The sequence below is a fragment of the Corapipo altera genome, unplaced genomic scaffold (genome assembly GCF_003945725.1).
Source record: "Corapipo altera isolate COAL_440 unplaced genomic scaffold, ASM394572v1 64, whole genome shotgun sequence".
Classification (NCBI taxonomy): Eukaryota; Metazoa; Chordata; class Aves; order Passeriformes; family Pipridae; genus Corapipo; species Corapipo altera.
In genome coordinates, this window is record NW_020884893.1 from 10,275,242 (window position 1) to 10,300,421 (window position 25,180).

The 25,180-nt window shown below is 44.9% G+C and overlaps 1 protein-coding gene across 1 annotated transcript in view; it reads right to left on the minus strand.

Moving 5' to 3' along the window:
• The window catches only part of CTNNBL1 (catenin beta like 1), a 48,198-nt gene that overhangs the window by 19,633 nt on the left and 3,385 nt on the right, over nucleotides 1-25,180 (minus strand). The window contains exons 2-11 of the mRNA XM_027645960.1: nucleotides 20,853-21,041; nucleotides 18,522-18,628; nucleotides 17,510-17,649; nucleotides 13,759-13,856; nucleotides 11,570-11,663; nucleotides 10,765-10,856; nucleotides 8,101-8,173; nucleotides 7,770-7,828; nucleotides 6,942-7,090; nucleotides 2,133-2,314 (exon numbers count right to left, since the gene is read on the minus strand). Coding sequence (XP_027501761.1) covers nucleotides 2,133-2,314; nucleotides 6,942-7,090; nucleotides 7,770-7,828; nucleotides 8,101-8,173; nucleotides 10,765-10,856; nucleotides 11,570-11,663; nucleotides 13,759-13,856; nucleotides 17,510-17,649; nucleotides 18,522-18,628; nucleotides 20,853-21,041 — 1,183 coding nt within the window. The remainder of the gene's footprint in view (nucleotides 1-2,132; nucleotides 2,315-6,941; nucleotides 7,091-7,769; nucleotides 7,829-8,100; nucleotides 8,174-10,764; nucleotides 10,857-11,569; nucleotides 11,664-13,758; nucleotides 13,857-17,509; nucleotides 17,650-18,521; nucleotides 18,629-20,852; nucleotides 21,042-25,180) is intronic.

Consider the following 25,180-nt stretch of genomic DNA (forward strand, 5'->3'; position numbering starts at 1 on the left):
GGATAAAGTTTTTATGAGAAAAGATGACAAGAGCAGACTGAACACCAGCGTTCTTTCTGATCAATAAACAAAGAGAGAAGCAAAAAGCAGCGTGTTCCTAGGACCAGCACAGCACAGAGGGCACTGGCTCCACCACGCCAGACCTGCACCATTTCCCTTGAAACCAGAGGTACCCAGAAGACTGTGCTGTGCTCCTGCCCAGGAGCAATTACTGCAGGGTTGGGGCAAACACTCAGTAAAGTCAAAGCACACACTGTGCTGCTGACACCCATGTCAGGACAACGGCATGACGGGCTCCAGGGAATGCTGTTAAACATCTCTATTAACTCCTGCTGTTAGAAATTCAGTAACTCACCTGCCCAGCGATGCAAAACAAAGAAAATTGGACTTACTACCACAGCCTTTTAGGGAGAGTTTATTTTAATAGAACTGATTTCTGGACTCATCTTAATATTCTCCATTTCTTCTGCATGTTAATGAGACGGAGGTGTGATACAAAGCCTGTTTGCATGGATCACTCCATTTTCCTGAGGGCAGACTGGTTTTTCACCCTACCACAGAAACAGCGAGGAATGGACCCTGTCAGGGCTTTCCAGACTAATCCTCACAGTAGCCAGGACTGCACACAGGTATCATCTGCAGTCTCCAGAAAAAGCAGATGAGACAGAGATTAGCTCACTTTCCCAAATTGAAAAATTAAGTCAATGCCACAAGCCACACACCCAGATCTCAGAACCTCCTATACTAGCTGGAGCGTTCTCTCAGTAAGAAGAATTAAACAACCTCACTTCCATACTGCAAATGAAAATTTCAAAACATCCCCTAAATCCATCTAAGTGCAACTGCGTATTTTATTACATAAACCTGCAATTTTATTACATAACCTAGAGAAACCAAACCTATCTCTGCAATTCCATTACATAAACCCCAGACCACACGACACCATTTCCTCATCATCATTATCTACCCAAGACAAGCAATACAGGGCAGATAAACTGTCCAGAACTGGCAGCAGAGGTGTGAGTTGCTCTGGGGCTGGTGCTGGGAGACAGGTGAGCCCCTGCTCTACACCTGTGCTGGGAAAGCAGCCACTGCCACACATGTGCACAGCCCATGGCACTGCCCATTCCCTGTCCTCAGGAGGGAGGACAAGCAGATGCCCAGGGAGCTGCCTCCAGCTCAGCAGCTCTGACAGGGAAAGGAGCTGCTCAGTCCTGGCTGGTGCCTCAGCCAGTGCAGAGAGAGCTCTGTGGGGACAGGATCTCCCTCCTGAGCCTGGGAGAACACCTGAGGCCCACCTGGTCACGAGGACAGCACCAAAGCAAGGGATTTGGGTTTAGAGCTTCAATTTTGTTGCTATTTCCTTCCATTTTTCCCTTGGTTTGCTGAAGGAGTTCAGGATGGATACTAGGCAAGCTTGAGACCCACTCACACCTCTTCAGCCTTTGACAATATTCACCCTCTATGGAACTGAGCTGAGCAATGAACTGGTATAAAACTTCAAGCATCACTGGCAGTATTTAAAGTTTCTTCCAAGACATAGTCAGTGACCAACAAAATGGGAAAGGCAATGTTAGCAGGAGCAGGAGGGACTGACCCCATACTCAGCTCAGCATGAGGTCCCACAGTAACTGCAGTAATACTCCATAGCAGATCTCTGTTAAAACAGAGTTTTCCAGGGGAGAGAGGAAAAAAAATATAAAAAGGAAAAAAAAAAAGCAACTTCAAAAGCAATGCAGTTTATTTCTGCAATGCCTGATGTTCATCCAGTCACACTTGAGTGCTCAGAGCCATGAAAACACTGCTTTTGAGGTGACATTTGTAGTTGCCTCATTACTCTTTTCAAAAGAGTTTTGCATCAGAGTGAGAGCTTCAAACAACAGACCCTACAGGAGTAAAATAACTTATTAACAGCACACGAAATGGAATTGCCAGGAGTTGCTGATACCAAAGCAAGTAGTACAAGTGTGCCCTCAACAGCCAGCTGTGACAGGGAGCAGCAGGATGAACACCCAGACCCAAAGGTTGCAGGAGGTGCTGCACCTCTCCCTCCTCACTGCAGGTACTTTTCAGACACCGGTCATTCATTCACCCCCTCCATGGCAATAAGAAGGATCTGGAAACACACTTACCTTCATGTTCCTTTTCAGTTGTTCCAACTTTCTTTATCTTTTTGGGTGATTTCATGAAGAGAGGAAAGATGGTCCTCAGCCCAAGGATGTCCACAAACTTGTGACAGTTGTCTGTGCCCTCTGGTCCAATCATGGCGTGGTCCAGCACCTTCAGGGCACTGCTGCGGGAAATCTTCTTCTCCCTGAGAAAAGAAAGGGGCAAGTTAAGCTGTACAGGGCCATGCTACTTTAAAGAGACAAGGGAAAGAAACACAACAAGGCAAGGATGAAGAGTCTGAGCACCAGCTCTAAGGAAGATTTTTCTTCTAGAATCCAAAACATTATATCGACAAATACTCTTTTCAAAACTGTGGTTGAGAATATTGTCTTGGTTATTTCCTTTTTAATGTATTTTATTTATATTTTATTTTTATTCTGTTTTATGTATTTTACTATTACAATTTTATTTTCTTATTTCTTGGCTACCAAAGAAGCTATTTCTGCAATCTCTTAGAAACACTGGCACGAAACAGCAGGGAAGGCTGGGTTGGGTACACAAGGCAAATACTGTCACACCAAAAAAAATGAGGATTTAGATCTAGCAATAGTTTGATTTAATAAAGGAGTAAGTTTGGTAAGCACAGCTGGGTTGACTATAATGAAAAATCAGAAATCACGTGTGGAAGGACACAGACAGACTCTGGGCTGTTCTGTTTTAATGCCTGTTCAGAATGCTGATGGTGGTAATTCACACCAATAACACAGAGATGGTCTGAAAATTATCTCCAGCTGCCCTGTACCTCTCAAACCAAAATACAGGGATTTATAATTCACCCAGGGGAAAATTTAAAATATCTTGTAAAATGGGAATTGAAAAACCAGTCGCTAACACAGCCCATAAAACCACCACGCCAGGGAACGTCAGCAGGAGTTAACATGAGCTGGAGAACAAGAGCTGCCAGTGTCCCCAAAGGCCAGCCCAGAGGATATTCCCTCCAGGACAGGACAGTACCAAGCCCCACCACTTTCCACTCCAAGCACAAGCCAATCCTCTGCAGACTGAGCCACACGGACCCCGTGCCCACCAGCAGGGGTTCCTCAAAGCCCCCAGAGTGCTGTGGAAAACAACTTCCCTGCAGAGACTGAACTTAATGAACCCCTAACAACATGGAACCAAAAAAACCCCATATATGAACACCCCAGCCTAAAAGAAAGTGGTGCTGCCCAGTGCAGCCACAGGGGCACAATGTGGTGCCAGAGGGCACCACGAGGAGCTGGGGTCTGAGTCCCCCCCAGAAACGAAGGGCTGTGCAGGAGGGTGGTTCAATACCCCCATCTGCCTGCCACTGAGAGCTAAAAATAAAGTACTCCTTAGGCCAGATGACACCAGAAATGTTTTCAGGGGAAATAATTGCATATTGATCAGCATTTAGGAAGGCTGTGCAGGGCTGAGCTCTGGAATATTCATTGGGTTTAAGTTCAGGCTTTTAGAGATCAATAGCTGCTTGACTGGACTGTCTGGAGTTGATTTTATTTGAAATATTTATTCTGCTGGAGGGCAAGCAGTTTATCTTAGTCTCATCTGTGCTTATCGAGGGAACTTTTGGCTGAACACTAATTTACAGACAAGCATATGTGAGGATCACCAAATGGGGAGGGATCTCAGTCTTCATGGGAACTCTCAATTACACCTTTATTCAGTAACCATTGTTTTCCTCCTTTTAACACCTTTACATCCAAGAGAACTCCTTTGGTACATCTATTATTTCAAAAAGAAGAGGTGTTGACATTATTTGGACTTTCCACATTAGCAGAACACAGCCTCTCACTTTCCAAAACAGCAGCTAAACCAGAATACTTGATTTCCTGGGAAAGTGCTGCATAAAATGGTTCCGTTTAATTAATCAGAAGATTTAGTAAAGAGACAGCCTAAGTTTCCATGGGGTCATTAGGAACAGCAGGACAAGAAAACATAAAACGATTTTAATAATCATAAAAAATATACCCTGAAATAGCTACAGTCAAGCTTCAGGGAGCTGTATGGACTTGACTGTTTTCACCTTGTTTTTCTGAACAGGAGCGAGAGTTTTATTGAGGGTCAAGAAAAGCCTTGGAATAGCTGCAGGACACATCGTGCTGCCCAAGTGACACAAGTCCCCGTGAGCTCCCTGGGTTGCCTTTGTCCCTGTGCAAACACACGCTCCTCAGTTAATAGCTGGGAAAGCCACACATCATTTTCCTGGAGAATCTCCCTGACACGTCCCCCGGGAGCGGCGCGGCCGCGTCTCCTCAAACCCGGCACAGTTCTACAGCCAAAGCAATGAGTTGCCTGTCAGCATGCACCAGGAGCTGACAGGACAAGCATGTTTTCCTCTCTTTTGGCTTTGGAAGGTACACTGCAGTTGGGTTACCAAGGCAAGGCTGAGGGACTGAGCACTAAAAAGTGCTTCCTGATCTAAAAAGAAAATTTAATTTAACTCTATGGGACATTTCTAAACTTTCCACTGGCGGTTACCACCTTGGGAAACCATCTTATTTTTGATAAAGATGCTACATAAAATAGATGAGCCTCCCTTGGTGCCAACATGTAAATCAAATAATTATATCTACCTGTGCTCTCATCCTACTTCTAAACTCCCTACTGCAGTTCTGCTGCTGCTGGCTCCATCCCTCTCAACCTGCTCTTCTCCCAAACCTTCTGCTCACCTTCCATTTACCTGCTCAGTGAAGCCCCGTTCCTCAGGGCCAACTGCAATTCCCAGACCACAGCACGAGTCCAGGACCCAGCTGGCCATGAACATGCACATAAGGCACATCAGCCCCACCAGGCTCATTTTCAGGCACCACCACTTTCTCCCATAAACTAGGAGAAGTTCACATGACAAACATCACCTTTCGCTGTTGGCCACGCATTTTAAGGCTCAGCACAGCAGAAATCATCCTGTTCTCATGACTATCTCTAGGAATATCAGGAGCACACTAAACACTCATCCAAAAGCACCTCTCTGCAGGTCTGCGTGCCTGACCATCAATAACAGAACGACTTGGCTGGACAGACTGGGCAGCACCAGACACAGAAGGCTGTGTTCCCTAAGACAGTAATGGAGATGCAAGCCTGATATCTTTATTCTCACACAGCTTATCTATCTCACATCATGTCAATACACTTTCAACTTTGCCTATTTGTCCTTTCATCTGCACAGAGTGTGGTACAATGATTAACCACCCCCGAAGTAAAACCAAAACATAACAGATCTCTGCCCCTGGCCTTCAGAGGACACTGACAGGAGAGAAAAATACTCTGCCTTGCTTGTGGGCGAGGTGGTCAATCACAACTGAACAGCACACCTGTTCTCTGCTGTTTATCATGAAGGTATCAAGAAGATACAGATGTTCGATACACCCAGTGCAGCTCCAGATCACAACTATCCAGGTTCACTCCCTGTTTACAACATCAGACTGTGGTCACCTAAGCCACCCTGTCCAAGAAAAACTGAGCACTTGTGAAAGCTTCTAAGCATTAGAATTATATTAGAAGAGTTCAAAAAAGGTAAAATAATCAGTTGTCAGCATAGCCCATGCCTGTAGACAGTAATGACAGAAGCTTCTAGAATACGTTCTATGAAATGTTATTTTTTTCCCCACTGTCACTTTACCAACCCCACGCAAATTGTAGAGTGGGTTTGGGTCCTAAGCATCCACAGCTTGAGGTCCTGGAAACTCTGTCCATCAGACAGAGCTGCTGCTGCAGATCAGTCATGCTCTGTCCCTCTCAAGCCATTTGCAACTACTGCAGGGGGCAAAATGCAGCCAGGGAGAAATTTTCCTGTTGTCATAATTTCCCAGCTGGGATCTCAGTACCGAGAGTGGTAAACAGTAGAGTCCAAAAATGGGGAAAAAGCTATTAAAAATCCAAACACTGAGTCCCACCCACATGGCGTAAGAACTCCAAGTAATTAGTTCTGCAAGGCTGGCTTAGCAGCTTAGGACTCCAGGCAGAGGGAGACCTCCCTCCCATTCTTAGTTTTGGAGCTTTTCCTTAATTAGCTTCAAGAAAACCCAGTGTTCCTATTTGAATAATCCATGTTGGGTTATTTATTCAGCTCCCTGCTGCCGCATATTCCCCAGCCCTGCGCTGCGGGAACTCAGCATTCCTGGCTGGTGTTTGCCAACCCGCCAGCACGCAGCCTGGCACTCCAGGCACAGCCAGACAGAGCCCACTGTGCCCTCCTGCAGGTCTGGGGAGCCAGACAGCCCAGCAGACACAAGTCGGTGCCAGGCCAGTAAGTAAAAGTGAAGAGGGAGTAGAGAAGCCCCAGAGGTTCAGGGTGTGACAAACCACGGCACAAGAAATGCAAACTTATTCCCCACTCACTATAGCAATTCCTGTGTCAGCATCTGCAAAAATTCAGCAGCTCAGAGCCTATACAACACAGTGGAGCCTGAACTGGGGAACAAAAGGAAAAATGTTTTCCCTAGAGACATCCCAAGGTTCTCTCCTGCCCTCTTAGGGGTCTTTTAAATCCTTAGAGGATTAGTGGCCTGACCTACAGCATTCTCTGTGGTAGACATCCAGATGAAAGATCTGCACTGCTACTTTCCAGCAGCCACTGTGGCACCCCCAGTTCTTAGGAAACAAAGCTAAAGACAAAAAGTGGAGATTCCATGTCTGAGAAGGTCTAGTTTACTTGCTGGGAAAAAAAAAAAAAAAGAGAAAACAGACAAATATTCTAACACAGAAATTTTACAAACAGAAAACCACAAATATCTAACTAGAACATGTGTTGGTACATCAAAAGCAGGAAGAAAATCACAACATTATTGGGGTACCTGAGCATCAGGTTCATCAGCTGCAGACCTTCACCCTTCAGGAAGCGATCACGGTTGGAGCTGAGCATTAGGCAGGAGCACAGGGAGTCAAACAGGTTCTCCATCATTTCCTGTTCCTCTGCTGTACTCGGGTTGTGTCGTTTAAACACCTGCATGACAAAGAAAGCAAAGTTACCCCAAAACATTGGGCTGTGCTGTTGCAGAACACACACAGTTTGCACCACAAGGTTGGCAGGTGTCAGCCAGCAATCACACAGGTCATGGTTGTATCCCCTCTGTAACTGCTGCCTTTTGCTGCCCTGACTGTGCACCCACAAACCTGCAGTAGCCTGGTGGAGGATTTAAAGGACTCTATACGGGGCCTGCAAGGGGAAGGGCAAATTCACAGGCAAGTATGGGGATAAGTTCAATACCAGAGAACTCCTGGGCAGAACTCACACCTGAGGGTGCTGCAGGCAGCACTACCTGAAGAAATACAGGTGAGCTATGAACAGATATCTTCAGCTCACTCAAACATGGGCACAGTGCAGCCCCGTGCTTGGAGTGAGGAATGCTGGAGAAGGCCAAATTCCAACCCTGCCTATCTCCAACTTGCCATGAAACCATAACACAAAAATTTAACTTCTGTGTACCTCAATGTTAACATCTTTCAAACAGGGACTAACCGCACTGACCGTGGATGATACACTGCACAGAAGGTATTCAGGGACTGTGCCACACTACATATGAAGCACTGCCAGGACAGCACTGCACCCTGGATCCCTTCCATCCCTCCCACCCAGCCCACCAGTCTCCCTGTGGCAGAGAGGGTGTGTGGGAATTACTCACAGATAACTGCTGAAGCAGCACATCGATCCCATCCAGCTCCCCAAGCAATTCTCTGTTGTCTAGACAAAGGTGGGGGGGGAGGGGGAAAAGAGAGAGAAAAATGAAGCTAACTGTCAGATTTTACAGCCATCTAACACTGATACATCAGCAAACAAAATCAATACGGCTTGACAGAGCACAAAAGCTGCAGAAAAAGAGAGGGTGGAGGCGAGGGAGCACATAGGGGAGAAAGAGCCAGCAGAGGAGAGCTGGAGGCAGAAAAGGGCTGCTGTGATCTGGGAGAAGCCTGGATCCTGCCCTCACAGACAGCAACACCGCAGGCATGGCTCACCATCATTATTCTGGAGCAGGATTGCCAGCACCTCACTGCAGTACAGCTTGTTGGCGTCAAAAGGCATCTTAGCCTGTGGAGGAAGGAACAAGAGACCCATCAGGGCACAGCTCTCCATGCCTCACTGATTTGAAGAACACATTAATCAAACCACCGAACATATGAGCAACACTTAAAGCAAAACACAACAGCAGTAACTCTGCATTTTGCCTCAGTGACAAAAGAGTAATAATTCTCTCTGATTCAAGGGTGATGGGGGGCAGGTGTGAGCTCGTGTACACGTGTAGAAACTCCACTGTGACCCTTCCTGCTTCCCTACAGCAGTAGGTTTGGCCAACTTGGCTCGAAACCACTGAGAACAGTCTGCAGTTGTTTGCAACACGTAATATCTTTCCTGTGATATATTTTCCACAATGTTACATGGGTGCATGAGGCTCATCCCTGTTCTGAAAGTCTGCACCTGTCAGCAAAACCGGAATTTCAGAACATACATCACAGTAACACTAAACAGAAACTGCCAGGGTTTTGTTCAAGGATCAGTGTCACAGTCAGAACATGAGATGGGTTTCGCCTGCACAGTCACATAACTTCCATTTCAGACATTCCCTCCATACTCAAATATGCTAAAAAAAAAAAAATCATAATGAAATCAAAATGCTCAATTTGAACAAAAAAAAAAAAATCCTTGAAGTGGATTCTGAACTGTATCCCATGTTTCTGCATGCTGCCAAAGCTGCTTCATCTACAGAAACAGACTGAACATTAACCGATGGGATAATAACCCAAACTTGTTTACTGAGGGGATTCATAAAATAAAACGAGTTAAAAAATCATCAGTTAACAGCTATTTCTATTCCACTGTTCAGGAGGGGAAAAAGCAGAAATACTAGGCTTAAAACATATAATTTGTCACCCATTTTTTTCCCCAAACACACAACTCCCCGCAGCACGATGGACAGTCCTGCCTGTGCAGGACTGCAGGGACAATCATTCCACCCTGTTGCCACAGAACAGGGTACAGTGCACAAGACACAGAAACATGGAAAGCAGGAAGACCCCAAATGCCACAAGGTACTGACTTTTAATAAAGCTTTTCATTCTAAATTACTCCAAACTGCTCTGCAGAGGACAGTATTTACAGCAACCAGCACCTCCAAGCAGCCCGTGGAGGAGAGGGGAAGGTGCTCAGTGCTATAGAGTTCTGCCAGCTTCTGTCATGGGGTGACCAACTGCTGCCCTACAAGTGCTGGGAAACAACACTGATCTCCCAAGTCTGCATCCAACATCACCAAACCCCACTTGTGTTTGGAGAAGCGAGTTATGAGCTCTCCACTTGAGCTTTCCGAGGCACCTCTGACTGTCACAATACAATTATGTGACCTGAAATGTTGTCAGAAAACAGCAATTCATGCTCTGTGCTGTGTGCCAGATGTCCTCACTGCCATCCAGACAGAACCCCGATCTTAAAAATCATCCCACAGACATTCCACAATGCTCTGCCCAGCTGCCAAGATCCTGGGTTAATCCCAATCACATCTGTCAGGGCAAGAGATCTGAGACCAAGCACTGCCAAGAGCTAAGTGCCTGGAGAGGGGTTCATTAGCTCCCCACAACAGCATGCAGGCAAGAGAAAGCCCTGCCTGATCCCACATCCCAAACCCAGGGATAACACAGCCAGGGCAAAGGACAGACACGCCCTGCACAAGCTTGGAATGCTCGAGTGTTCATGTTCTGTGGTACCAAGCAGGGGAATCCTAGTTGGGATTATTTTGCTTGCCCAAGTTTCTCAGTCTGCCAGGGTAATTCCAAGGCAGGTAGCAGTACCCATCTGCCTGGACTAAAATTAACTACACTTTTTTTTTTTTTAAAGGAAAAGAACATCATTACATTACTACCTGTAGTGCAAAATTACAGGTTACTTCTGCTAACAAGGATGTGAGGTGCACAGAAGGGTACCTGCACTTACACAGCTGATGGAGCATTTCTGGGATTCAGAGGCTTTCTAGCCATGCAGACATTTAAGCATGGAAGTGCTAATGCCTTACTGACAGAGTTAGGGAACAGCCACAATCTGTTTGTTAAATTTCCCTCACTAGCTCTGTGCGAGAGCTGAACTATCCATTCCTTTCCTACAGCATTTTCCAGGGATTGTTTAGGCATCTTTTCACACAAGACAGAGTTAAACTGTGTAACTCATTGCCACAGGATGCAGAGTATGAAAAGTAGGTTTTAATTCAAAAGGCAATTAGATGAGTTCAAAGCAGAAGCTGCCCCCAGCAGCAGTTAAACACAAGGCAGCACTTAAAACTCACATAAGGGTGAGAAACACGGGAAGCAAAGGCTATTAAATGGTTAATATTAGTGTCCCTGCTCACTGGTCAGCTTTTATATTTCTACAGGTCTCAGCCATGGACTGGAAATCCACCATACAGGAATCATATGAAAACAGAAGAGAAACAACTTCCACTGCAAGATGTTTATAAAGACAAGACAGAAGTGTGTCTGTTTAAACTAAAACTGCTGAGGACACAAACCCTGAAATATAACTTTTTGTCCTTACCTTGTTTTTTTACAACACACATGCAAGCAAAACTAGCTTATTTCAAGTGATGATTTCAGTTTGTGCTAACTGGTCTGCAGAAGGAAGGTGGGAAACCAGCTCACCTTCAGCCTCTTGAGCAGCCACTGCATGAGGCCCTGCTGTGCAGCCTCCGTGCACATCTCTGGTCGGAACTCTGCCATGTTCTCCACAATTCCTGAGAAGAATAACACAGAAAAAAGACATTTTTCCCCACCAAAAATTCCAAACCTCATGTTTCTAGTCCCTCTCATTCTTCCAGTCCAGGGAGATTAGAATCCTGAATGAGTGCAAGGAGTGGATGATGGTCTGACTGCCAACAACACCCTGCAAACAAAGGTTCTTTGCTGTGCAAAGATCAGGGAGCAGAGAGGCAATGATGTCCTTCCATGAAATGCAAATGTTTTACTACCTGAAAGTTAAATATATTGCTAAGACAGAAACAAAATATAGCTCACAGATATGTACATAGTAAACACAGGGGCAGCAGAATGCCTTCCTGGAGGGATTTAAAAGCTGTGTGATGTGGCACTTGGGGACATGGTTTAGTGGTGGCCTTGGCAGTGCTGGGGTAACAGTTGGACTCTGTGATCCTAGAAGGCTTTTCCAACCTAAACAGTTCTGTGATTCCTGGTGCAGTGCTGTTTCATCCGTGTATCTGCACTTCCCAACAAAACCAGGTTGGGAAGAGGCACCTTTCATGCAGCCAAGGGACAAACTCTGGCTCCAGGGACCAGTGAGTCCAAGCTGGGCTTGAACAAAAGTTGCACCAGGTCCTGTACTGCAACACTGGCAGTCCAAGGGGAAAGGAGGAGGGGAGAAAGGAACGAGAGGGATAACCTACCCCTTTTATTACAGAAAGAAGTAAGGGGCTGTGCAGCAGCCACTTACCGAGGGTGTTGTGGACACCATCAGCTTCCTCTTTCACACTTTCATCCAGGCGCTCTAAATTCTGGACCAACAAGGCCACGACCTGGCCCTCCACCTAAATCCCCAGGGTCACAGGAAACACAAAAAGATAAGAAACGAGGATGAAAAAAGGAAGATGAAGGAGCCAGAACAGTGGGAGGGGTTAATAAATAATAAAAATCAGAAAGCCCTACTGAAACACCCTGCCAGACATGATCAGAAGACTTGAACAACCCTGCTGGAAAATCTCAGAGGAAGCAAGGGAATCATCAAGTAAATCTGTCACTATGTTTGTCCTAATTAATTAAACACCTTCTGTGTTTCAGATTTAACAGAAAAACATCAGGACATAAACTTGCACCTTGTCACAGTCTTATCTCCTGAACCAGCCCGATTGATTTATAATCCCTCAGAATTCTCAAGCACGAGGTGCATAAACCACTGCTGACAGGAGAACTGTCAGCTCTGGGAGCAGCTCCACTCTCAGCTGGTCACTGCTGTCTGCCTACATTGCTCTTGTACCTTCCACCCTAACAGGTACAAAAAACTGACAGGACAATGCTCACACCCTCAGATCCAAACCAAAAGCTGAACAATCACCAGTTGAAGTCCTGCATTCAAATCCCCTCGAGATGACTGCACCAAGTGGACTTCAGCAAGCTAAGGAAAGCCAGACAGCCCCAGGGCAACGAGGAGTCCCCAGATCACAGAGCCACAAATACACCTTTAAAGCTTCAATTGGACAGAGTCCAGCTTGAATCATGAACTTTCTGTTGTGGATATGGGCTTGCATTTCCAATGCAAACACTGTTAACCAGCTTTGGGCCCTGTGAACATGGGGCAAAAAACAAGTATGGGCTGCTGTGGAATACAGTGCAACAATCTTCACTGATACCCTGCAACACCCACTTGCTTTGAAAAAAAAAAATTAATCTAAAAAGCAGATATCTAAACATTTCTCCCAAGATAGTCCTGACCTGTTTCTTTCAAAGAGGACAGTGAAAACTCTAAAACTTGGCTATTATCAGTAGGCTGGTGACAAGGAAAACAGAGAAAGAACTTCACTTGATTTACTACCTCTCTGCACATTTTATTGAAAATGTCTTCTCTAGCAGTTCCTCTCTCCCATTTCATTCACCCAGCAATCTCCCCACCAAGGCAGAGTAATTAACAACAGCCCAGAGGCCAGCTGGAGGAACCAGGCTCCGGGCACTGTCATTAACCTTGGAAGGTAACATTATAGTGACTGGGCAAGAAGGATTGTAGGAGAAAAGAGAGTAGCCAAACAAAGTAAACAAAAGAAAACCTGTAATTCCCTGTCTTCCAATTTCAACACAATAGTTACAGAACCAGATACAGCCACAGCGACCCACAAACGCAGCAATTCGTCAGCAGAAGCTGCCCCAAGGTAAGACAGAACTGTAAATCTCAGGTTTGGCTGGGCATCGCTTGTCTGGAGGGCTTCTGCCTGGTTCTTTGTCCACCTCCCACAGCTGGGGAGCAGGAGACATCCAGCACAAACACCAGAAAGAGGAGAAATCCACCCCTGTAGAGGCCAAGAGGCACTCGGCAAGTTAACAGTGCAGGGAGGACTCAGTATCAACCAATGCATCTCCTACTGCACATAGGTAATTTTCTGGGGTGGTTCAATCTCCACATCAAAAAGTATGCTTATGTCTAAAATCTCCTCCACCCTTAAAGTGCATTAGCTCTGCTACATGAAAAGTTTTAAGTTTTTACTTCTTGCTAAGAAAAATCCCATCCACGCTGTAACAACAGATGTTCCACTTCAAGCACAGAGTTTTGGGTTTGAATCAAGAGTTATTGGGTAGAAAACAATCAGTCTCCTGTGCAAGGGGTTAGACCAAAGGATCATAGTGGCATCACTGTCCTTTAGGTAACAGTCCCTGCCACAAACTTCAGTTTTCCATGGGTGAACACAGGTCACCCTTTTCCGCAAGAAGGAAGGAAAATGCAAACAAAGCTCCTATTTTCAACAGGACACTGCCCAAGTCACAAATATTATCACAAATATTATCCTGGGTACCTCCATCATGATGTTGGTAGCACAGACACCCACAGCTGCAGAATGCAGGGTGGGTCAGTGCTCACTGCTGGGCTGTGAGAGGCAGACTTTGAGGCACTGAAACGATCTGAAGTTTCCTACTTACGAGAGCATCTATGAGGACTTCAGCTCCTTCTTCACTCTCATGGAGAGTATCTATATCAGTCAGTTCTTGCAGCAAGTCCACCACAGCTATGGAAACATGTGTTGGGTGTTAAGGATAACCAACAGGGAGGCAGACACATTTAATATCAAAAGCAGATGGCTCTTAGGCCAGTGTGTTCGTGACATGACCCAAAACAACTGGCAATACATTAGCAGTGAGGCAATACAATGCATTACAATCCTACAGCAGTAAGGCACAGGATATCAGACACAAAACCACAGAGACTACTGCAGCAGACCCTCCCCATAAGCACCAAAATTACGGAATCCTAACAATTAGGAATTATGAAAACAAATGTGATTCTGTGCTTACTGTATCAGGCAATTTCAATGTTTCTTCGCGGTAGTTACTTTTTTCCTCTCTCAAATCAAACATGCTGGAGTTAGTATAACGAGGCACCATCTTGCATTGTCAAGATTGAACACAAGCAAAGAGAAATGAGTTATAATAATGTGATTTGGGTATTCTGCTCTCAGTGATAGCCCTGCTAACCTGATACACACACACACCTAACGAGGGCACCGCAGGCAGCAGGAGCCATCACCCCCCTCTGCCCGGCCCAATTAGGGCAGCGTGCTCCTCGAACCACAGCCCTCGCAGGAACAGCAGAGCTTCTGCCAGCCCAATTTTCACTCATTAACTCCAGGCTGCACAACACACAGCCCCCCTGCCTGCACACAGCTCCCGCGGACGACGAGACGTATTCCAGCTCATTAGACCCACTTCCTTATTCTCTCAGACGCGCTGATCAATCCTGCCCACGTCCCAGGGGCAGAACAGGAGATGTGGTTTTCTGCATGTCCTAAATAACCACTCTGTGATGGATCTCTCTCAAGTGCCCAGGCTGACAAACCAGCTCCCAAGTCTCCTATTTGTGCATTTGCTCAGACACACAAGCAGCAACAGGAAAAGTATTTTCATCCGTCTCTTCTCAGTGAGGTTCAGTGGGGCTGGTGGAGAGGTGAGCTCTGCAGGAGAGAGCCTGGACCTTCTGCTGGACAAGCTGCAGGCGAGTCACCACCGTGTCACCTCAGCCATGTGACACTGCAGTGACGAAGGCTAATCACAGACTGCACTGCAGCAGCAAGAGCCAAACCAGCAGGTCAACAGAAGGAATTCTTGCCTGCTCCTTGGCACTCAAGGGGCAACTTGCAGAATATTTTGTTCAGTTTTGGGCTTTCACAATAAAAGAGGGACCTTGGTACACTGGACTTGGGAGAGAGGAGGACCACCAAGGTGGTCAGAGGGGCCCAGTACATAGTGGATGGGGACAGATTGAGGGACCAGGGTTTGATTGACTCATGGAAGAGAAGGCTCAGGGAAGAAGCAGTTGAAGATTTCTGCTGCCTCCTGGGTGCTACAAAGACAGCAGTACCAGGTTCTTCTGCCAATGCACAGCAAAGAATTTCAGCAGCAGGGTTTGTCTTGCAGGGTATTCCTGTCTGGGGAGCTTCTGTTGAGGCTTGCAGGGAGAGTATCAGCTGCCCTATAAAATTTAGGAGACAGAAAAGCAAAGCCTCGCTTGAAGTTTTCCCGTCTTCCATTAATAAAATCTTGTTGGTGATCATCTTTCATTCACATGTTTTGTGCAAAACTGCATGAATCATTCAGCAGATTATTTGCTCCCCCTGGACATTGCTTTTGTCTCCTTGCATTAGTCCCTCAAGACACCACATTTAAATGGCATCTGAAGAGCCATTTGTTTAGCTCTCTCCTTGAAGAACTCCTTTCAAAAATATTTTCCCACTTGTGTCAACAAAACATCATTAGAAAACTTGAGCTGTATCCATTCGGTTTTATATCTAGATGCTTCACTTTAATAGTGCTTCTACTCTCTACATAAGCAGCAGAAGCACAATTACAGCCTCTGACCTGCTTCCAATGGATCTCCAAACACTTCAGCAATTTTATAACAAGAAATATACTTTTCCCAAAATTGCAATTCTCAGGCCAAATTCCTACCCATAAACTCACTGACAGGAAAGTTGCAAACCAAATAAAAACAAGTTCACAGTGGAAACCCTGACAAGTTTTTGACAGCAGCAGTGACCCCAGGACACAGCTTTTCATGGCTGACAGGACAAAGCAAGCTGTACTCCTGTGCACTTCAACAGCAAAACAGCTCTGCTATCCCAGTCAATATTCCCACAGTTCATTTTTTCCACGTGACTGAGAAATTCAGTATTTCAGTATAGTAGTGCATAGTACACAAAAAGTCTGTGGTGTCTGGTAAAAAACAAGTAATGAAACTACAGTAGCCATGAAACTGGTTTTGCATGGGAGGAGCTTCCCCCAGTAAAACATCAATTGCTAACAATTACTGGAGAGCCATTTCCTTACAGATCTTGGATAAGGGAAGCTGTGGGGTTTGCTGCTTTACAGGGACCAACACTCACCACATCAAGGTTCCAACAAATGCACGTCAAAACATCCAAACACATAAGCAGTGCTCTCTAATATAAACTGGCAAGCGATAAAATATTTATGTTTTGGTTTTAGCTTCTGATCACTGCACCCACTTAGAAAGAGTGAATTATGAATTCTCAACAGATAGTGCTGTAAGGAAAAATGCTAAAAAAGAAAAACAAGATCTGTGCATCAGACCACAACATTCAGCACTAACAGGCCTTTTCACATAGTATATTACAAAACACCTCAGGAAAGCTGGTGTTATCTTCTGCTTTACACATAAAGAAGTAAAGAATAAATTACTTTCCTAAGGCCATGGATCAATAAAAAGGGAAAAAGAAAAGCCTGATGGAGACCCAAGTCGACATCCAATGCCCTTTCCACAGGTCTTCACTGCTCCCTCCAGTCACTAATGTTTGTCAGGACATAGACACGTGATCTCCCAAGTCATGCTACAATTTTTCAGCTTAATCTGCTGTAGAATATTTTACCAGCAATGCAGGCTGGCTCTGCACAGTGGTGAGCCAGGCATAGTTCTAGTTATCAGCTGACAGTTAAGGATTGAGGCACCAGGATACTCAAAAAATGACACTTTTTTGATTAAAACTACCAATATCTTCAACAGTACAGACAGGAAACTGTCTCTGAGGTGTCCTCAGATCTTCAGAGGTACAAGAACCAGGTGCACACAGGGATCAGGTTCAGTGACACCAGAACTCACTGATCATGGAAATGTCTCTGGATATGTACTTAACTAGAGGGGCCACCTGCAGCCTCGAGCTCTGTGCACACCAAACTAAAGGTATGAGCCTGTGAAGAGTCTATTACATTTACAAACTGAGGTGTAGCATGTGGTGAGCTAGTCCATGACAAACAGCTGCCAGCCTGACAGCTCTGCTCTCATCAGAAAGGGCTAAATGGGTTTCATTTTCACTGGGGCTACTCCAGACAAGGTTTGCACAGTCTGAGGTTATCACTGCTAAGCCCAGGCCTTCACTTCTCCTCTGCTGCTCATCTGTTCACATTCACACAGCCACTCAAAACTAGATGAAAGGGTCGTAAAACAAGAAAGGAGAATAACAACACTGAAAAAATTCCAAATCAATATTACTTGAACAAAGAAGACTTTCACCAGGAAAAAAAAACCCCAACGCCTAAATTCAGTGTGGTGGGAAGAAGAAAAAAAACACCTACAGGAGCCTGGGAAAGTGGATATGAGAGATTACAGAAAAGTCTGTGGAAAGCCTCTCCCATGAGAGCTGCCTTAAGAGCTGAAGGATATCTGTGTTGTCGTGTCCCAGCAGCCCGAGCAGGGACTGCACAGCGTTCAGCTCCACCAGCAGGTGATACAGGCCGGGCATCGTCGCGATCACGTGCATCTCCTGAATGATGTCATTTAAATCCAGTTCCGACTCCATGAACCTGAGGCAAGACAAAAATGGTCAGTAAAAAGGCAAGAAGAGACCACTACCCTCCAGGAAACACCAGGTAGGACTTGCCACCCTAGGTGCACATGGTCCTGGCATATCTGATCTTCCCTGTCCTACACCAGCCCCTTGAAGTTTAATCCTACAGCTTAATCCTGAAGCAGGATAAGCCTTTCTACTGTATAATTTACATAGAGTAAATAAGCAGATTTGTTCCAATTCTGTAAATCAGTTGCAGAATTTTAATAAAAAAATTAAAATCGAGATGCTGTAGCTACACATGGAAAAACCTTGCATATAAAATAAATTCTGCAGAGCACTGCACCTTCCCTAGCTACCACACATTAGTATGTGGGTTGGATGAGTCTGAAGTCCATAAAAATAATTTGGGTAAGGGGAAAGAACAGCAAACTGCACAAAATAAAATGGCACTCAAGTGTAGGAAGAAATCCCTCTAACCTGAATAACAGAACACCCTGAAGGGAGGAAGAGGCTCGCTAGGACACACACACACATCTGGCTCTCCATGCCCATCCGACCATTCTGCTCCTCACAGCACTCTGTGTAACATGAAATGATTTCCTCCCCACAGAGACCTCTGGGTCATATGCAAGCACAACACCTTCACACCAAACAATGGGATGAAGCCTTTAATTATTGCCAATCATCCTCTTCGTGCTGGTGGCCATATACACACACTAGAGTCTCAATAATGCCATTTTTAATTAACAACATCGATTTAGGAGAACTACATGGCAATACCTGCTGTTACATAAGCCTTATGTAACTGCAAATGTCTGTATATTCCAGAAATTGATGTAGGGCTGAAACCTAGAGTCAAAGGAAAAAAGCTGAGCATAATCTTACTTCTCTGGATTGTCAGGAAACTTGATCCGCAGCTCCTGGTTTTTGTAAGATCTCTTCTCAAAGGTAAGAATCATCTTCTTCACTGAACTTTCATCCAAAGGTTCCTCCTGACCAAATTGGAAAAAGCAGAAAAGTGAACTTTGGATGGCTGGAGCAATTTACAGGGACGTGGTGGGATTGCAGCCGGGCCCAGAGCCCTCGGAACAAACGGTCACCCCTGGGAGTCTCATTGCAGGGAGCTGCCAAACACCATCACTACCCACTGACTTACTCCAGCTCTGACCTCGAGCTGCTCTTTTACACCTGTTATTACCTGGCAACACCAGAACACATCAAGGTTTTTGTCTCTGAACAAAAAACAGAACAAACTTGAGGTCGCAGCCCGTACCCACAGAGAGTTTCTCTGCAGGAGTCCCTCATGCTATTGCTTTTTCTAAGTCTACATTTAACTGCCCTGAGTTTATGTTCTTTCACATCTTCCTCACTTGGATAAGCTTTCACTGCTATTTTAAAGCCTTTTTCTAAAGAAAAAAAGAAATCAATCAATATTTTACTCTAGTACTTTCTCTTTATTTTGTAAATGTTCCTAAGGTGTTTCTCAGTTGCCACTGGATATTTACTGTACAGCAGTAATGTAATCTCAGCTGCCTCCCTGACATCTACAAACATCATTCCTCTATTTTCCTTGTTTTATGATTTTAATGCACTTCTTTTATTAAAAAATTGATGATATAGATTTTCTTGTGTAACCTCTTCCCTCTCTTCTGTTTGACTGTGTTACAACCACTATTTAAGAGAAGTTCTCAAAACAAAAGCCAAAACAGACTCCCTCACATCTTAAGCCAGGTTTTGTGTCCACCTCCTGCTCAGGATTAAATCAAGAATTGCTCCTGGTTTTGAAGATTCTTTGGTCAGTGACTCTAAGCAGCAACCTGCTCTGAGAGAGAAAACCTCCATTTCTTCTCCAAACCCCATTACAATAACAACTCCAGTCCAAGCCTTCTGCTATTATTGGATTTCCTTCATTCCTTTGCCCAACCTGTCTCATTGCCATCCCACTCATGTCACCACCTCCTTCAGGTAATCAATACTACAGTGCCCAAAGCACATTCTTCCTGCAATGGGATTTCAACCCACACATGCTGACACTGCTTCCCTCTATTCCTTTGATTTTTTGCTTCCTCTAACATGTATCACTACAATATCTCCATTAGGATCAGCTTTGTATCTTGTATTTCATTTGCATTCAGTCTTGCAGTGTCCTACAGATTAGCTTCTTCCCATCAAATTTACTGGGACAAAGCACATTTTAATGGCACTTATATTAACTGCAGTCCAAGGTAATAAACGAGAGATTTGAGTTCCAAAGAAACCTCGGACTTCCAGTCTTTAAAATGTCTGGCTGGGAGGACTCCACTTGACAAAGACAAGGGACTGGCACGCTGCAGGAATCCACAAGACTCCAGCCAGTCAGGAGGACTCTTGGTTCTGTCCATCCATCCTCCCCGGAGCTCAAACACTACAGAAATGCTGCATTATCTTTCCCTGCTATCAGCAACAACTGTCGTGGCAATAGCTCAACATCAAAAAAACGAGGGGGATTCTCAGAGATGGATGCTGGCAATGCTGTATACAGAGGACAATGATATTTTACAAAGCTACATGACTCTGCAGTGGTGAATATCACTTGTTTTTTTATCAAACAGGACACGGGCAGCAGGAAGCAAATATCTCCTAGATTTATACCAATCCATGTGTCACATTTATAAAGTGATCTTTTCCTTGGCCCTTGGCAGAAAGGCCAATGCAGCATTGGATTTCTGTCTCTGAGGCTTGAAATCATTTACCCTTGACAGCTGCTACCCCCCTCCTCTGACCCAAGACCTTTCTTGTACAGAAGAATGTTTGTTTATTTGCTGCTGCTGCACAGCTACAAAGAGGGGGAGAAGCTGCATGGCTGGGGGTACTGATGAGAACAATAGTCAGGAAACTGGTTAGAACACAGAAACTATTTCCTAAAAATATATTTTAGAAGGTGATTTGGGTATTCCCAGACTAAAACAGAGATGAGGTTTGAAAGCCCCCTCCCTTTTGCCCCCATTTTAAACCTTCAGCTGATATATTTGAGAAATTTGAAATTAATTAATACACCGCAGGGCAGGAAAGCAAAACCACAACCTTAAACTGTGTGAGGCACAGGAAAATCAAATTAGTCTCATAATCTACATGGTAAGCAATGGAAATCATAGAGAAGTGGTTTAGTGTTTAGTTTTTCTCTCATGGTTTAGAGTTTGGTTATTCTCACTGCCTCTCCTTTCCCACAGGACTTACTTCCTCGTCTTCCTCTTCTCCATCCCTCTCAATTATCTGAAGGAGTTTCTTCTTCTCGTCATCAGTTTCTTCCAGTGCAGCAGACTCCTCTTCCCTGTGACGACTGTGCTCTCGAGCACTGGCTTGTTTCCGACGTGCTTTGATTTCCTCTTCCTCTTCATCGCGGGGTCTTTTGGTCCCTCTGTTGGGCTGAAGTCAGAGAAATGAATGAACACGAGTCTTTTGTGACCCCTTGCAAACCAGAATGCCAGTGTCACAAGCCATACTGAGGAAATTCTTACAAGTTGTTTAAAACATTTGCTTACACGACGCTTAACAACTCTGAAAACTGGAAAGGAGATTAATTTAGTGAAGTGGAACATCACACGAGTAGATGAATGTCTCTGCCAAGGGCTGTGTCAACATCTTACCTTGTTTGATCTATGAACATGATTCACAGGAAAACATCTTCATAGGCAGCAAGGACAAGGAGTGCACAGACAAGGAGTGGCCGAACGGCCCCGCTCAGTGGGGTCATCAAGATCCCCAAATCTGCTGACTCAGCTGACACAACCCCACATTTCACAGCCAGCAGACCAACACGCTCAGCAGACAGCAGGGGAAGATAATTTTTCACCCGTGACATGTATGAGGTTATACTGAACTCCTGTGTGCATCCCATTTCACCCCCATCCTTCTGCCTGAAGTTTGCTGCCAGTGAAAGCAGAATCAGCCCAATTCAGCGTAGGCAGGACAGGAGCATTGCTGCTGGCTGCAGTTCTGCAGGGGCTTGGCACCGGATTGAACAGTGCCCAAACCGCCCTGGTTTGCTTGGAACAACCTATTATTTTATTCCACTGTTTTTATGTGATTGACAAAATTAAAGGTAATTTGCCAGGGACAAGAAAAAGTCCATTAACTCTAATCCCGTGTTCTAATTTAGGCAGAAAGGAATGAAAGCATTTGCAGTAGAAGGTAAAACTCTCCCCTCAAAAACTGCAAGTACATTAAGTTTGGTCTCCCATTTTTTTTTTTTTTTGAAGGGCAACCAAGCTGGAATGGGGGTATTCCATGCTCTATGACTACAGCAAAACAAAGCTTAATTTTTGACTATTTAAAAGGAGGGTGTGTATTAAGAACAATGAAAACAGTAAGAAAAATATTTTTACTTCCCATCACTGCTCAAGTTGCCTGGTTGATGATTTTGCAATTCCATCAGATCTAACATGTGTCCAGCCTAATTCATAAACCACCACCTGTCAGGCAGCCCCTGCTCTTCTGTTTTGTGGGACCCTTTGTCTAAAATGGCAAAAGTCACACCAGGCTTCCACCAACACAGGCCTTGCTTTTAACTGGGATCCTACTCAGGTTTGATCCAAGGAAAGATGCACAGGGAAGAGGTGACAGTGCCACTGTCCTGCCAGGTCCAGCACAAGTGTGGGCATCAAGATGGGAATTTCCAGTGCCCTGGCAGGTTGGGAACTTTTGGGCTGCTGAGGGCAACAACCCTTCCAGGTTCCTAAGGGAATCCTGCTGTGGTTCCAGCAGCACAGCCCAGGGAGCATTCATCCAGGGATTTACTGCAACACAAAGGACAAGCTGGCAAAGAAAGCTCTGCTCCCAAGAAAACACTCCTTCAGATGTTAAAAAAAAAATAAATACAAATACCCCCTAAAAGCCCTTGAGGAGTTAATTATAATTAAGAAGTAAATGGACAGCACCTAGCCAAGATCACCTTGTTTTCAGGGTTACCATGTTTTCATCACCTTAAGGAAGATGCAGAATCAAGTTTCCCAGACAACAGATTAGCACAAATCAAAGCTGTAGCTGCTTGCTCCCAGGCAGACCTGTTCAAGCCCTGTTATCTGTCTCCTTTCTCCCTATATCTTCTCTGCCATTTCCATTAGAGATGGTACATTCCTGACTTAAAACTCTTCTGAAGTGCCTCCATGCACTTTTAAAGCAGTTACTCAGCTCATAATTCAACAGCCATGATGTGAAAGCATACCCGGAGATTCTTTGAGATGAAAAATTTATTTGCTTGGAGGGTTTTGTGGATTGGGGTTTTTTTTTTAAAGCATATTCCTATTACTTATCTTCTAGGTACATTAAAATATAATTTCACGTGGATCCATTTGGAAACAAATGTGCCATTGACAACAACCAATAATTCAAACGCGTCTGAGCAACCAGCAACCCAATAAAGAAAAGAACAATGAAAAAGGTGCTCTTCGAAACGATATAATCTAAGGAACAAACTTCAGAAATCCATATGCCTTCCTCAGTGCCCTTGAAGGCCCACTGATCCCTGTCTTTCTTATGTCCTTCCACTCACTCCTCAATAACGCCCAACTCATCATAAACCACCTTCGACAGATTAATGTCACACACACGGATTCAGCAATTAGTGACATTAAATCCTGAAATTTACAGCAAAATCCCAACACGATTTGCCTTGGATGCTCCCAGCCTGGGGAGTCGGAATCTCATTCCTCACTCTGATTTCTAAACATCAAAAAGGACCAAAGCCCCGGTGAGCCTGAGGTGTCGCGAGAGGCCGAGGGAGTTGGGGGTCTGTGAGACACAAAGTCATGCCACGGGAAGGGACAAAACCCCCAATTAAAACTCCATCACGAAACCCACCCCCATTTCCTCCCAGTACGTAACCCTCAGTATCAGAATTTACACCCTACTTCCACCTCAATTATTGCACCCCTTTTTCTGTATTTATGCATTGCTGGGGGAGGCGTCTCCAATGCACAACAGAGTCATTATGATCAATCACCCTGTGCGATCATTAGCGCTGCCAGCAGCCTGGCAATAGGCAGTAATTGAATTCCGGGCAAACGCTATTAAGCAGCATTAAGGCTTTGCCTCTCCTTATTGATGTTATGCAAAACCTCACTAAGAATATTCCCCTTCCCAACCAGCGCCATTAAAGCCGCCAAAGCGGGGCCCAGCGGAACACCTGGGTCCTGCTCATTCCACCAGAGATGCACAGTCATGAACAACTGATTTAAGGCAGGCATTAGTTCCTGTTCATCAATTGTCATCTCGGGTTTGCATTTGTGTTTTCCAGCCAGCAAGAATTTAAGCCCCTGCGTTGCTGCACCGAGCCTGGTGCATTTCGCTCAGCAAACACATACATTTGTGTCCAAACACATTTGTTTAACCAATTCCACAGCTTCACACATTTCTACGCAAGTTTTTTTGCCTTTCTGGTAGAAAAGAGAAAGTTAATCATTTGATAAACAAAATGTGGGGGTTTGTACTCAGTTGTGCTAAGGTGAACCTGGCAAGAAGATGGAATTCATTAAAAAATGCACAAGAAAAGCATTTTTAAATTGTTTTGTGAGCTAAGCTTAATTCTGTTCCTGTTGAATGCAGGGCATTCACAGTGATTTATTCAGAAGCCATTTTCATTTAAATCTAACACTGATATCACCACACAAAACCCAATGAATATAAAAGGGTTTAAAAAAAGCTGCCGTTTATAAAATATGATAAAGTAAACAAAAGCTGGTGATCAGGAAAGGGAGAATTATCTTTCCCTTTCTCTTTTAGCCCCCACCGTAGTGGCTCTGTCTGTTACTTGACATACCCTGAGCTGTCACTGCCTGGGGCCGAGCCTTTGGGCACAGACTTTCTCCAGAAACACACCTGACACGGGTCCTGGTCTGTGCACGGCCAGGTAAGGCAGAGCCTCGAGGGACAGGAAAACAACGTCCTAAATCAAAGCACAACGATCTGCCAGGGCCCCTGGGCTCCCTCCAAGCAGTGACTGCACATTAATATCAGGTTAAGTACCCCACAGAACCTGAACACAGGTTGTTCAGGCCCCTGATTGCTTCAGCCTCTGCCAAACATCAGGAATGGTTTAGAGAAGTCTCGGTAGTTTCATATTACTCAGGAGATACTCTGAAGTTTCATATTACTAAGGTATCTGTTTTGTAAGTAACCTCGTTACTGTGAGGCTCAGAAATTATTTGTTAATGAAATCTGAAATAAATCTTCATAAATGATGCAGCTTCTTCTGTGCCCACGTCCCAGCCCGCTCCGAAAGTGACGCACCAGCTGTCAGTCTGGAATCCTAAAAACAAGCCCAAATCTCCAGAGGCATCTTCAATAACTTCCTAATTTTGTTTCCAATGTTCGTGATAAACCGGGCTACCATCAATCTCAATTTCCCTTGTTTTCCCTTCCTGAAGCACAACAGTTCTCAGTGGTGCAGGATCTGAGTGCTAAAAAGTGGAAGAACTGGTACCAGGAAAATCCAGAAATCTCAGGGAGACCCGAGAGCTCCAAAATCACACAAATGGAGGCAAATGCAATGACAGGTGCACACTGTA